Genomic DNA, 16,521 nt, shown 5'->3' with positions numbered 1-16,521 from the left:
TAATTTAATACAGACCACCGTTCTTGAAGCCTCATATTGATCAAGATATTTTCTTGTATTCTCATCGGCTTTGATAAAATGATATTTAGATGAAGAATTAAGATCAAAAAGTAATTTATCAAGGAATGATTGCATACTATTAATTTTTGCCATTAGCACCTTCCTCCAAAGCAGGAAGAACAACTAATTCCCTTATCTTTTTTATCATCACCCGAACCTTCGCCACCAAGTACACGCAAGACATGCAGTACACTATCAGCATCAGCATATTCCGCAAATCCAAAACCCTTTGGATTTCTGAATTGGTCTTTAACTTGTTTCCAAGATTTTAATGTACCACAAGTCTTTGCAATCGCCAGATAAGAAAATCAAAAAAAAAAAACAAAAATGAATTATCAGCTAAAGTATTTGATAATATCTCACCTGAAGATGTTTAAAGCTTTCAAGACTAAGATAAATTCGAAAGCTATCTGGAGGAAAAATTTAGAATCCAAAATAATATGCGTTTTAGGTCGTAAGAAAATTATACAAAAGTTTTTTCTTAATCGCACCTCCAAATATTTACGCCTTCTTTTAAAGCTCCAAGGTTCATAAGAATCCAATTTGATAATATAGTGTTCATTAAAATCTCCGTCCCTTCGATTGGAAAATCATCGTCAACTTGTTGACAAGTATCGATATATAGCATTTATTTGCCCACCAAAAAATTAAATAATTGATTACTGTCTTGAGAATTTTTTCCATCCAATCATCAGTTACTACTCCCGGTGATATCCCTCCAATAAATTTTTCTACTTCTGAATCTGGAGCTGCCATTAGTGATATGCCACCCAAAGGTATACCATAACCTGGTCTAGGAGCCATATAGGCTGTACGTTGTGTGGGAGTACCAGAAGTATAGCCACCCGCGAGGTTTGTCCATAGGTAAGAGGACCGCCTGGTGTAGTAAATGGTGGTCGTTCGTAAGGAGCTCGATATTGAGCTATGAAATAACAGTAAGTAAAATATAAATATAAATGAAGAAATCAAGAACGGGAACTATACCATAATGTGAAAACTTTTTAAATCTTTATAATTAAGGATTTCTGTTGAGTAATGTAGTACAAGTTTTTAATTAGTACCTAATCCATATTATTAATAATCACGTGATAAAACGTTGATCATATAAATATTTTTAAACTTACATAAATTTATATGAAAATTTAGAAAAAAACAAAAAAAACTCTCTCCTCTTTCCGTCAATTTTCATAGAATTCCGCAGTAAACATAAATTTTTATTCTCACACTTACAATTTTTAACCGCTGAAAGCGGTAGAAGAGAGAGGCCCTGTACCCTGGCCTTAGACGGAAAGTCCTCTTCCTTACTCACCTTTTGCCCTCAGAGTGGAGTTTCTTCTACACTTTTTCTTTTTTTTTCTCCTTTTTTTTTTTTCCTCACGACTTTTTTACCATGTCGTCCTCCTCTGCTTCACAGCAACAACAAGAATATCCTTTGGAAGTTTATTTTTCCAAATTTCACGTGCTCCGCCCAAATAGGGCAGGATACAACAAGATTTATGAAATCAGACGATCTAAAAGTTTCCTTTTCGAACTCGTAGATCCTTTTGCCAGCACCAATGAAAATCGACTTATAATACACACTAATGATTATCACATGAAAACTAACGCAGTTAGTTACAGCTCCACGATCCTGATACCAAACAACAAATACCAAATCAGTATCATGCTCAGACATTTTTTTTCACACCAATCAGTTATCCCTAAACGGATACAACACAAATACTTCCCTTTAATTAGGAAAAAATTATTAGAACGAATCACATTTATTAAGTCACGTGCTTTTCAAGAACGAGAACGAAATCATATCACGAAGACTTTCTTTAATTTTTCTTATAAATGTTATCGTTTTTATTTTGGTATTTATATACCATGTAATCATATCATTGACTGTATAAAAAACCCAGGAGTTTTAAAACTTTGTAAATCGCCTTCACCCATGGTGCTCTCATTCAACAGACGCGCTTGTGTTTCACACCAACACCACCTCATGAGGTTCGACCACCTTAAAACCCACAGCAAAGCAACTGCTGCTTCGATCCTCTCTCCGTTTCAAATTCACAGTAATTTGATTCATCAACGTTGGAAATCTAAGGAAACTAAAACTATCTATTCTAATAGATTAGGAATCACGTATACTTCTCGTTACGTGAACACCAAGCACAAATCGAATGACAAAGATGGCTGGCAGTTTATGTATAATAAACGTTTAGAAAATTTTAACCATATTAACAGTACAAATACGCGAACTTACACCAGGTAAAAAAGCTGATTCGACAGAGCTTATCGTCGTATCTTCAATTATGATAAAAGTCTTAGAACAGACACTAAATATCATCAACGGCTGTGTGCCACCCGCTTCAAATTTCTTCTTGACAAAAAACAGTACTGTCAAAAAAGTGTACATCATCAAAAACACGTATGGCGAAATGGTTTTAATATTTTTAAACCCTATCCTCACCCTCCGCCACCTATTTCAGATGGGTATTTAGATGAACCTATAGTATATAGTTCTGGTCAATTACGATCACGTTTAGATTCTATTATCAATAAAAAAAGACCGCCTGAACCTATTCACATACCGGCTACGATAATGTTAGCACCGAAGAAGTATCTTACGGATTACAAAAATTTTCTATATTACATTAGATCACCACACATTATTTCAGACACGGCTACGCCTAGTCCAAGTACAACACCTCCCACTACTCCTCCTCCAGGTGCGTGCTCTGTACCTATGTTGGTAGATTCGGATGAGGATGATGCTTCCCCTGGTCATCAAAAGAGATTCTCAAACTTTATTAACAAATGTCAAGCGCACCAAGACATCTCACCCTTTGTCACTACCTCAGAAAAGAGCATCTACGTCTTTCTCGATGGTTAGTCCTATAACAGACGACAAATAATCTAAATTATGAGTGGATTTAATAATCACTCACGTCATTTATGACTCTTCATTATATTCACCCCTTTATTTCTTTTTTTTACATCTTTTTACCTAACAGTAGCTTACTCATCATAGTTTTTTTGTTTATGCTACATCATAATTATCTTCATATATATAAATTATATATATATTTTTTTACAACAATATGAATAGTGTGAACCACTCCACCTATGACAGTATTTACAGGTGGCAGCTTCGGCTGAAAGAAAAATACGGATCTTTATTATTCTCCTTATATATAGATTGTTCTTCAGGGTTTGGCGTCATTTTTGGGACCCACCCATGTTTCGTTTATTTTACCAGAGTGGCGCCGTCCTCGGGCGGTTTGATTATAGCATAGTATTAGTTAGCGTCTGACTTTTGTTTTATCTTTTGTTCTTGTCTAACTTTCTGTAATCTAGTTCACGTGAATTTAAAAATAAAAATAAAAATAAAAATAAAAATTTATATGAAAATTTTATATAAACTAGGCATAATTACTGCATGCGCAGCTACCAACTGCGTTGAAGATCCTGTACCCATAAGAGCTGAAATGATTCCTACTGATGCTACCGATGGTGAGGTGGTAGATGCGATCATTGGTAGACTGGTATGGCGAGTCCTAGAAATGGTCACTGAACTCAGGTCAAAACCATTGCTCTGCCACGAAGTTTGTCAGAGTGTGATGGGGGACTGTTGCCAAATGGTTCATAAAGGTTCTATAGCATCTTGGTACCCGGGTGGCCCTTCGGGGTTATAATGGTGGGGCGGGACTACCAACCACCATATGGTGGCCTATTAATTTGACGGAGCTGTGAGCACATTGCGGTCGACTCTAACCTTGTGGTAATGTGAAGATTGTGGTAGCATTAGCAGATCAAGGCATTATCCCCAGAAATGGGGAGAGGTTAGAGAGTAGATTTGGGGTCCCTGGGGCATTCTCGGGGGACGCCCTAAATCTTTCTCCGGAGGGTGAGGTCCTTTCGTTAGAAGGGATTAATAACCACATTACCCTAATAGATTAGTTATTCACTACTTGTAGTTGTTTACTTCTATTATGTTTTCATTGTCATTGGTTACTCCTCTCTTTGAAATAAAATAAATATAAACTAGGCGTAACCCCTATAAAAGATTTTTATCCGAATATTTCCATTATTTCTCCATGTCTTCCGTAAAAATTCTGTGAAAATGATACATTCACGGATATCCGTGTTAGCGGGATGAAAATTTCCATGATTTAAGGTTATTAATTCCATGAAAATGATACATTCACGGAAAAAACATGGAAAGATAAAACACGGATCAGATTTTTTACAGGGAACACATAAACACACTTATATTTTATCTGCTATGCAGTGTGAATAGGTCTAGTTTTTTACTATTATTATGATGGTATTAGTAGGAAATAAATATAATAAATTACACAATTTATATGATTATATAAATAACAATGAATTGTGTGCAAGTATTTTGTTTAACACGAAACAAATGTTGCAGTACTGTGAAATTTATGATTTATTTATACATTTACAAAGATAATTTTGTATAAGTAGTTTATTACATTGTTACAAAAAAATCATTTTTTTTATCTTAAAAAAATTTCATTGTAGCATTAAAAAAAATTACATTTGCTGCTGAAAAAAATATATTGTTATTATATCTCAAAGAAATTAATTATAGTAATCTATTATTATAGAAAAAATTATCACTAATTAATATGAAATTCTATTGTCATAAAAAAAAAAATTTCTCAGAAATATTAATTATAACGATCTAGCTACATACAGCCTAAAAAATATTATTATTATTATTAATAAGAATCGGGAATTGTATAAAAGTTTTTGTTGTAAATCATTACTCTTCTAATACTAAAATTATTAAAAACATAATTATAAAAAAGGTAATCGCCGTGGCACTACAGCATCGACCCAAACCTAAATGGTGAAAGAATGCATTCGGAAAAAAAAATTCTCTTTGAAAAAAAGCCAAACTGAAAAAGAAAAGGGGGGAAATTTCGGATTGGAGAAAAAGTCAACCGGAAGAAAACAGGAAAAAAAATAAAAATTGAAAAATAAAATTGAAAAAAAAAATTGAAAAAGAACCGAAAAGGAAAAAGAAAGAAAAAATAACAAAAAAATTGAAAAAAAAATTGAAAAAAAATTTGGGAAAAGAAAAAGAAAGAAATCGGGTTTAAACGAAAAAAATAAGTACCGAAAAAAAAGGTCCAAAACCACCGAAAAAAAAATTCAAAAAAAATTAATAATAGAAAAAAATAATATAAAAAAAAATCGGTCTTGAAAGACCGAAACAATAAGATTATTTAATAAAAAAAACAATAATGGTTTTTCGGTTTGGAAAAAAAAACCGAAAAATAAAAAAAAACGAAAAATTTTTAAAAAAAGAAATGAAAAAAGAAATGAAAAAGGTGTTTCGAAAGAGAAAAGTGGAAATTTGAAAAAAAGAAAGAACCGAAAGCAAAAGATCTGTTCAAGAAAAAAAAACAAAGGGAACCGAAAAAATTCAGATTGGTTCGAAAGAAAAGGAAAAAAGAAAAATTCCGATAAAAATTTCATTAACCAGAATTGGATTAGATGTACAACATGACTTGCCGATCGAGTAAACGAATTTTTTTATTATATTACTAGCAGTAACCCGTTGCTTCGCACTGGGACCAATGAATTTGTTTAAATAGAAAAATTTAGTATTATAATGTAATACTAAAGAATTACTCTTTTAGGCTGATCTGTGGCTTGTGCTTAAACCATAATCATGTGTTTTTTCGAAAGAATATTCCGAATTCTTCGGAATTCTACACTTCAAAAATTTACCTTTTTAACTATAACGTGTTAAACAATAAATCAACTATAAATTTTTATCAAATATTCCATAAAAATATGTAATAAGAGACTGTTATAGGTCAGTTCTTATAAGCTTAAAAATAAGCTATACATTAAAAAATGTTTATATTTAATAAAGCAGAAGGTAATTTTAAGGATCAACGTATATGTTAAAATCAATCCAATCAGATGTGAATAGAGTATCGCTTCACACTGGCGCATACAATCAGACACAAATAAGGGAAGGCAGATTAACCATATAAAACCAAACTTAAAATTAAGGTGTATATTAAAGGATAAACATTTTATTAATTAAATTCTTCACACATGTTCCTATCTTGAATTCTTTAATTACAGGTCTAATTACAGGTCTATATATACATAAATTTCCAAACTAAAAATGTTTAACATATGCTACATATGCTATATATCCTATATATGCTATATGTTCTATATATTCCATATATACTACATGTTCTATATATCCCATATATGCTACATGTTCTATATATCTCATATATGCTACATGTTCCATATATTCTATATATTCTACATATCGGACATATGCAACATATCGAACATGTCAAACATATTCAACATTTGCTACATTGATCGGCATCACGGGTCCAGTTATATCACATGATTGCTGCGCAACATTTTACTGCGTAACAAGACGATTAAAAAATAATAATTTTTTTTTTCAATTGAATTTTTTTTGTTAAACTATTATTAATGCAAGTAATTTGATAATTAAATCGCTCAAGATAGATCGTGAGAAAACATAATGATATTTTGGGAATTTTAGGAAGATATGACGAAATGAAATGACAAATTAACTTTTTTTAATATTTTGAAGCATGTTAAAATAACAAATTTAACGATTTTATCCATTGTTTATAAATCAAATAAAGCTTAAATAAATTAAATGAACACGAGTTTTTACAAGCAAATTAAGAATCAAAGATACTTAAAGAATTTAAATAATTTTAGATTATAGGAAAACCTTTGATGTTTCAAGTCAATAAGAGATATTTCACTTGATGATATTGGTTTTAATCAATCAATGTATCTCGTATGTATAATAATATTGATATACCTAAATGTGATAAAACATTAACAGCGATTAAAAATTGGATTAATAAAGAATTGGAAAGAAAGGAAAAACATGAAAATTAAGACCAGAATTAATATATGTATCAGGTTGGTGAATTGTATATTTTGATATTATTGATACAAAATAAACATTTTATTTTCAACTATGTAAAATATTAAACTGTTCATATTTTTATATAATAAAATATAAATGATATTTTCCAAAAAAATTGCATTTATTACATATAAATTAAAAATCTGTGAATAATTAAATGAAAAGACTACCGCACTCCCACAAAAAAAAATATTAAAGATCAAATAATAATAAGACTCAGCAGATAATACCTATATAACAGATACTAGTAGCGATGTAATTCCGCGTAGAGGTGTCAACTATGAACGGATGTTAATCTGGACAGATATTAGCCCTATAAAAAAAGAATGTCCGGAAATTGTAGCTAAAAACGTCCGGAAAATGTTTATTTGTCTGAAATATGTCCGGAATATTGCAATATTCCGGACGTTGGAAAATTTCCATTTTCCAGAAAATGTCCAGAAAATGTCTAGAAGGGTTCAGACCCAGCGTCCAGAAAGTGTCCGGAATATTGCAATTTTCTGGACGTTTCCCGGACACACGGACATTTTCCGGATGTTTTTAGCTACAATTTCCGGACATTTTTTTTTTACAGGGTAGTCCAATTATTTAAAATTTACACAAAACTAAATTTCGAAATGACGAAATCTTTATCCAGTTGCGGAAGAGAAAAAGATCACTTATTTGTGAATATAAAGATACTTTGTAAAGCACATTTCTATTTAATTCTTTTAAAAAAGAAATTGGTACAAATTATGAAGAAAACAATATCGAAGTTTTTCAAAAACTTATGATTCCTATTTAATTCACTTTCCAAATGGGAGATTACTACGGATATCATTTATTATAGTTATAAAGAATAAAAGGATATTACTATTCCGACAGAATATCTTCACGAAAAAAATTCCGAATATAAAGCCTGATTATCGAATCAGATGGACAATTGTGTTTCTGACCTTAACTAAAAAAATGATTAAGCTCATTTCGTATATAAAATATTCCTTATAATTTCATATAGTTTATTTGCGTACACTAAATATCTACAATATTTCATTCAAGAATATAAAAAAATATGATCTTCGCTAAATAGACCAAAAGATTCAATTTATGAGATAAAGAATTGGTGATGAATTTTTTAAAGTGTATTTCTGTAACATGGACTGATGGTAAAGTCTACTAAATTCATCTGAACTAATATTTAATGATTTTATTTAATTGTTTAATTAATAACGGGGATTATAAGATATTTCAATTAAGGATTATATATATATTTTATATTTATATTGTTTATAACAACGAAATATTGTTTAGGTAGATAACATAGGAAACATTTAAAACACTACATTACGAGAATAAAGACAAACTAACTTGAAAAATAATATATCATTCTGTTGATTATTTTTTCAGTTATCAAAAAAGATGCAATAAATTTAAATAGTTTTAAATTTTAAGCTAAAGTTAAAATGTTTTAATTAATAAATGCTTAATTATTTTAATAATTATACTCGATTACTAATCTTTTATCATAAATTTCGTGAATAAAAAAGAAATTCAGCTTAGCAGAAACGCTAATGCGAAGATTACATCTGTTGTATTAAGGAATTAAGCTCATATTATAATCACTTACTTAATCAGGTAATGGATTGATTGATTAATATCAAAAATCATAACAAATATTTAAACCTGTAAGAAAATTATACTTGTCAAATTATACGTTACTTCCTTAAAAAAGTATGAAATGTAAAGTGAATTTTTAATTACTTTACGTTACTTCCCTTAGATATATTGGCAGTGTATTATTGCCGTTTTCATGATTGAAATTGATGATCTTGCAAGGTCACAAAAAAAACGTGTCTTTGAAAGCCATAATTGATCACCAATCACGTGATCACGACAAAATTTAATTCACGTCTTTTATTGTTCTTATAAAAATTTTAAAAAGTGTTGTGCAGGGATAATCTAAGTATATAAAGAAAAATATATTGTTTTAAGTTAAATTTTAATTAGATTTATTCATCACAAGTATAGTTTCTTATACTAAATTTCACTTTAATAAATAGCGTCTAAGATAAAAAAAGATTAATTAGATAAATTTTATAAAAAATCCCATAATACGACGTAAATAAATGGAACGATAATGGAAATATACAATTCTATGTTGATAAAAAAAATCCCAAAGCAAAAAATGTAATAGGATTAGCTATCATTTAATTTTGGAATCATCAACGTTTGAAGAAAATGAATCACCAAGATTAATTAAATGTACAGGTTGCGATCGAAATGTATGCTACTTTATATAATCGAAAGGTAAACACAATAGATTCAAGTGTATATCCAAGATGCGAAAAAGAAGAGGAAGATTGGGAGCACATATGGATATGTGAAGCAAACGAATACAATTAGAGAAATAATTCTGAATGCAATGATAGTAATCCTTTGAAGAAAATTTGTCAGAATCGGGAGACGAAAACAAAGTAGTACTAATAAGAGGCGTAAATATTCCTTTCACATAAATTCTTTTCGAGAAATCCACGATTCTATTAAACAAAACAAGAGAGTGGGAATTAATTAGAGGAGTTTTTAACAATAGATTCAACAACATTTCTTATAATAAGGACGAAAGAAAATTGATCTTCGATTTATGGAATTTCTTCTACGAACAACTTCAAAACAAAATTTGGATCAAGCGATGCGAAGATGTAATAGTAATATAAATAGAGAAAAAGAGAGAAATTAGTAAAAAAGACAAAAGGAAAAGGAACGAAAATGGGACAGAAGAAAGGGATTTAAGAAAAGGAAATAAATAAAAACAGATAAAATATAGAATAAAAAATATAATAAAAAGTAGTAACGGAAAGGAAAATGATGAATAGTCTTATAGAAAATACAATATGGCACAGGTTTATAAAAAAATAATTAGTTAGTTATACAGATTATATAATTAGATTTTATATGGGTTTTATATAAAAATTTTTATATAGAACGGTTAGTTATAGGGTTAAATATAATTTTTATTATTTTACCTCTATGTATTGTATATAATTATGTAATCTTTCCATATAAATATGAATGTAGTGTCTTAAAATACCATTTTACTGCTTCCTAAAAGTCTGATTCTAGCGTAGTGTCTTTTATTTGTTGTGATCTAGTAAGTGTGATTCAAGTGAGATCTTGAAGTTAAAGAGAAAAACACTGGTCTATTTTTGACCAAACTTTGCAAACTCATAGTATCATACACATGTATTTATTGAAATATTAAACAAAAATATATATAGTTAAACTATAAAAAATTTAGACCTTTGAATTAAAAAATGCCAAGAAATACAATCCCCTTGAAAGAAATTATTATTTTATTGGATGATGAGTTATTTAATTTTTTCTCTTAAAATAAATATAACGTACCGTCGCCAATATTTTTATCGATCAAAAAATTTTTTTTCGTATATGAGAATTTTTTATGTTACGTGACCGACATCAATTTCAACCATTTTGAAAACGGCAATAATGAAAATCTTAATTTTCATCTCTCGTGAATTGCGAATTAATTGTTATTGCATGGAATAATAAGTTCAAAATTGTAAAGTATAAAGCATATCAATATTAAAGTTAAAATTATTTCATAATACGTTTGTCGATTTCTATTATATTTTGTTGCATAAAATCTCATATATAGCATGGCAAGGTATCTATTAATTTTAAAAATGGTTGGAAAATATCTTTAATTTTATTCCTCTTGAACAAATGGTTCGACAAATAAAAGAATATAAACGTAAATTAACAATGCCGACTGAGAACATGGAAGGGTAACAGGTTTTGTTGCAATCTTTACAATATTATAATTATATAGTAAAGTGAAATATAGTTGTAAATTTCGAAAGAAATCAGAAAGAAAATCAAAGATTTTTTTTAAAAGATTTTTAAAACTTTTAAAAATTTATTATGGAATAAAATCATGTTGACTAGTTACTTAGTATTATATTTGCATTACTCTGATTGTGAGAAAAATCACGGTGATATGAGAGAGCCTTGAGTGATAGAGAATCTATTGTTACCACAGGTTTTTAACGTTCGGTTAGGTAGTAACAGAAAGATAAATAAGGATCGGTAATAATCAGCAAGATAATATGACGTTAAATATCAAGTGGTGAAGTGACAATCGAAAAAAATAAATTGTGTATAGATAATAAACGATATGTAACAAAGGTCATATAAGATAATAAACACTGTAATAAATAAACGATCATTGTAAGAATTCGCAGGGTTATTAACACTTAAATAAAATACAATATTACTGCCTCTGTCGGCGCTCTGTAATATTTGTATATCTATCTTTTTAAAAATAAAATCACACTTTTTTTCAAAACCTCCACAATCGGTCGTATATATATCGTCTGAAATCTGGTACTAATTTACCTATCGGACAAATTTACCATCCGGCCAATTTTTCCTTCCGGTCAAATTCGCCAATCAAACAATTTTGCTGTTTTCAAATTATTCGGACAAAGTAAAATTTTGAACCCAACATCCGGTCCGGTATATTGAATGTCGGATTGTTACATGATATTTGCTTTGTTTATTTACATAATGATAATAGTTAAAATATTTAAACGTAACTCGTTAATATAATTCATTGATTTATAATTTCATATCATATTTATATTTATTTTTTCAAAATATATATATATATATAAATATATATAAATGTCTCAGACTGCATCTTTAACTTATAGTCTTAATATTTGTCCGATATTTAGTTTGTATATCTTGTGCAAACACCCCAAGACACTTATAAAAAATCAAGAGGATCTCTTTGCAAACCAATTACAAAAAATGAATATATAAAATATCATAAGAAAGCAATAGATTATGCCTTTCTTGAATGTTTAAAGTTAGTGTACTACTATACTTTAAGTTCCTGAGAGTTTAGATTTTGCTAACATATGCAAAAGCTGCATAAAAAATATGAAATCAAAACAACAAAGAAAACAAATATAAATATCTTAAAACCGCGAAGGGTAGTCTGATAGTTATATCAGAAGGTGAGATGATCAAGAAGTTAATAATCTTATTCCAAAATTCATATCTAATCCAAAGAAAGGAAAGTAAATCTTGTTTCACGTGACAATCCGACATACTGGACCGGATGTCGGGTTCAAAATTTTACTTTGTCCCAAGTAATATGAAAACATCTGTAAGCCTCTTTGAACTTAGCCACCCATCTCTAAGCCTCCGATTTCCGTCTATACTATAAGAATAAACTAAATATATATATAAAAAAAATAAACTAAATATAACTAAATATAACCTAAAACTATAACATCCTATAATAACCTACTATATCTTATATACAGTATATCTTAAAAAAAATATTTCGTTATTGGCTATATCGGTCACAGGACCGAATGATTTGATGAAAATCGTCACGTAGTGGCCATTTTCACCAATCACACCAATCAATGAAGGTTCCTGTGACCACATCCAATAAATGTGTTATCGTTCTGACATTTTTGATCATGCATTAATTAATAACATCATAAATATGCTTTCTATAAATTTCACTTTTATGCTATTTTAATCCACTTTATAAGCTTTATTTAAACTTTCCCTACAAAATATTCATTTACACCATATTTTTTTACTCCACTTTATTATATCAATCATGTGTTATTGCTATGCCTAATAAAAATATCGGTCTATGAAATCTGCATGATCCTATTGGGCTGAACGGCGGATAACACTATTTAAGATACGAAATTTGTATATTAACTTGCGAAGTAAATTTCTCTATTATTTGGAAAAAATTAGAAAAATTATTACAATCAATTCTAGATGCAAAAATATATTCATATTTTATCATATAGTATTTATAATATCTAGTAATATTAAATACGGTTACGGGGATCTAAAGAAGCTTGATTTTTGTCTGCATCTGAATATATTAAAAAAATTATTTGAGAAATCTACTAAAAATAATGTTATTTATTGGAAAAATTCTTTACCTCAAAATCCTTGTATTGATTCAAAGATTTATTTGGTTAGTGGAGATTTTGTTATGTTAAATTTGTAATCACAATTGTAAGCTAGAAAATATATGTTGTTTCTTATTAATTTTGACGTGTATATTTTTAATTCTCAGAACACAGTAATATATGTAAAATATCTATCAGTAGAACATTCTTAATTAACATGTAAAGTTTTTAAAATACTTTGTAACTATCAATACTTAATGAATTTAATAATATATAGTGATTTAGTTTTTAAAACACTTCGCAAAATATTAATGACTTATTACAAAAATTAATATGGTCTTGATAATATTTTGCAATAATCTGCACTTGACATTAAAACCAAATAAAATTTTGAAAATACTAAACTATAATACTATCAGTAATGAACGATTTTGCCATCATTATTAAAAATTGTCATAATTCTATATTTTTATTTTCCCTGTTACATTGAGCATCACGAAGAATATTTTCAACTTTTATGTTCTGCTTGTTTGCTTCTTTTGGAACTTTTCATTAACTATAGTATAGGTTTCTATAAGTGTTCGATTAACCCAGCGTCCGGCGACGATGCCAAGTTTCAATATAATTTTGTGTTCTTGGAGCACCTATCCATTTCGTAATTGACATCACTGTTTTCCTATTTGTTTTCCTATTTTCGTTCTTGTATTTCATTCCTTATTAACTAACATTCACTGGTCCGTTTTTTATGCATGGTTTGAAATTTATGTTAAAATTGATTTACAAATTGAAATGGCCAAATTTATCATAAATATAAAAAAAAAATAGAAATCGTTATTAATAAATTTCAATAATATAATGTCATAAATAAATTCGGATATTCCTATTTCCTATTACATTATTAGTACGTATAAGAAAGATCACGTAATCTATTAGCTAAATTAAGAGCCGTAGCTCATTTAAACTTTATTTCCTTCTTTCCTTCTTTCTTTTTTAAAACACCTTTAAACTTTAACCCATTTTCTTTCTTGTAGCAATATTTTCGCCTGAAAAGCAGTTTCTCTATTATATGGAGAGGTCCTATAGTACCTATAGGGGGAAACCATTGTTATCCTCTCCATCATATAATAGTGACAAAAAGGACTATGATTCAGTAGGGTGAATTATGACTATCTACGCGTTCATATTATTTTACATGTTCTTAAAACTTTAACTTTTTTTTTTTATTTAAAAACACTATTTTATCAAAAAACCTATTGCACTTAAATAAAAAATATTAGTATAGTCATACATATAACTTTTTATCAAGTACATCTTTAAATGGTTAATTTTACATTGGTGAATTGATATTGAAGATAAAATGATTCTTGTATATTGTATATATATATGTAATATGTTTTATTTGTTTTTAATTTAAATATAAGTATAAAACATTTACAATATATAATAGTTATTTAAATGATTTATATAAAGAACTCAGTCCCAAAAAAGTTTAATGATCCTTTATTGAAACCTTTTGATAAACAAACAAAAAATATAAAAATATAGTTATAATTTAATAAAAAAAAATCCCAAAATTCCTAGAACTATATATTTTCTTTTGTTAAAAATATGAGTGCTATAATGCTCAATAAATACTAGAATATATATTCATACCCTATGAAAAAAGATCATCCAATTTTTGTGCAATATTTGTTCAAGTCCGTGCGGAAATCATACAATTATTGCAGTTTTTTGGATAAAAATGGCCATGTCGATTTTATAGTGTATTGAAAATGTGCGATCTTTGTACAATTGAAAATAAACTTAAATTAAGTATACAGAAAACGTTCAACTTTTGTGCAATAAAAGTTTAGGATATAAAAATTGTGCGATTATTGTACAATATTTGAAAATATACGAAATATACGTTTATTTTAGTACAATCGTTACAATTGTACGATGGGAGATCATTTTACTTTAATTGTGAATTGTGAATGTATTTAAAAAGTAATATATATGACTGTTTACCTACAATGTATTTATTTTAAATTAACTTATAATTTATAATAATATTAGCGATCAAGTTATTTTATTATAACAGAACCGCGTTTCTATAATATACATTTAATATCATTTAACCCATTTAACCGTAATTCAACCATATTATAATCGTGTATCAAGTTTTTATATTATAGTAAAACTGAAAATATCTGCAAACATCACAATAATCGCTTCATCACGATCACCTTTTCCGTCTCTATAATTACTTTTTCGATCACTTCCTTTACTACAATTACTTCCTCCTCCACCACAATAACCGCCGCCGCCACCATATACACATACCATCTGCAACTACCATCACGCTCGCGTTATTTCCTTATCCACCTTTGTCACATTCTAAATTTACTTAATTTTTTTACCTTTCCTTAATAATCTTTTATAATAAATATATTAATATAATTAATTAAATAAAAAAATTTAATTAAATAAAAAAATTTTTTATGCAATATGAAACTTATTTTATTGATTTTATTGATTTTATTATATACTGTATTACTAAGCAAGTTTTATTATAAAAAAAATTCTTAAATAAAATAATAAATAGAAAAATACTTAGAAATTCAATTTTTAATAAAAGATCTAGAAAATTAAACTTCATCGTTGATATAAACTTCGTATAAACTTATCATACATAACTTGGTGCTGTTTTAATATCGCTGAATGATACATGATACCTATACCTTGTGTACCTTAGTAATATCTCATTATTTTCGTTTCCTTTAGCTGTTATTTTATTCTATAAAGTTTACCAGTTTATAAAGTAACGCGCCTTTTGGATTGCTGTTACCTCTCATGTACATACTATTTACTAACTAATAGAAACGAGTTTTACATCAAGTATCGTCGTTATTCATGTTTAGATCTAAAACGATTAGAGATTCTTAGTATTAACGCATTTAATTATTGGTATTAACGAATATTAACGCATTTTATTATCACTACTATTCCTACCGATCATTATATAAATGTAATGTAAATTTTTTCATGTTTACTTTTTTTACGAATTGCGAATTAATAATATTAATAAATAAAAAATATTAAAAATAAATAAAAAATATTAAAAATAATATATATGAAAATAAATATATAATTTTATAAAAAAATTTTTTTTTATTATATTGGTTCGACCCCAATCGAACGTTTTTTAAAAAAATTAATCCGACTCAGACAAAAAAAAATAGTAATCAAAAATTAATTCGACCCCAATCGATCGGACAAAAAAAAAATAGTAATCGAACATTTTTTAAAAGATTAATATCCGACCCCAATCGGAAAAAGAAAAATATTCGACCCCAATCGAATATTTTAATTAATCTTTTATTATCCGACCCCAATCAGAAAAATGTTCGAGAACATAACATGATTCAGAAAATAATTTTTAATCTAACTTAAAAAATTAAAAAGATTAGAAAAAAGTTAAAAAATTAAAAAATTTAGAGCCAAGGCTCTCTTATTTTAACATTATTACAACTCATAACCATATGATCGTCCGCCCAGCAATTAACG

The 16,521-nt window shown here is 28.1% G+C and overlaps 2 protein-coding genes across 2 annotated transcripts; one reads left to right on the top strand and one right to left on the bottom strand.

Annotated features, from left to right (window-relative positions):
• Positions 1–152: 152 nt before the first annotated feature.
• On the bottom strand, positions 153–688 carry OCT59_007880 (uncharacterized protein; the record flags this gene model as incomplete). Its single annotated transcript, XM_066142088.1, has 3 exons — positions 153–344; positions 424–466; positions 552–688. 3 exons carry the CDS (start codon positions 686–688, stop codon positions 153–155), a joined length of 372 nt encoding a protein of 123 aa, XP_065998998.1.
• Positions 689–2,047: 1,359 nt separating this feature from the next.
• On the top strand, positions 2,048–3,743 carry OCT59_007879 (uncharacterized protein; the record flags this gene model as incomplete). The annotated part of the gene is made up of 3 exons (XM_066142087.1): positions 2,048–2,316; positions 2,371–2,936; positions 3,475–3,743. 3 exons carry the CDS (start codon positions 2,048–2,050, stop codon positions 3,741–3,743), a joined length of 1,104 nt encoding a protein of 367 aa, XP_065998997.1.
• Positions 3,744–16,521: the final 12,778 nt, after the last annotated feature.

The sequence above is a fragment of the Rhizophagus irregularis genome, chromosome 16 (genome assembly GCF_026210795.1).
Source record: "Rhizophagus irregularis chromosome 16, complete sequence".
NCBI classification, from domain to species: domain Eukaryota; kingdom Fungi; phylum Glomeromycota; class Glomeromycetes; order Glomerales; family Glomeraceae; genus Rhizophagus; species Rhizophagus irregularis.
Note: the sequence above shows the minus strand (reverse complement) of the source record. Positions and strands in the feature narration are given on the sequence as shown.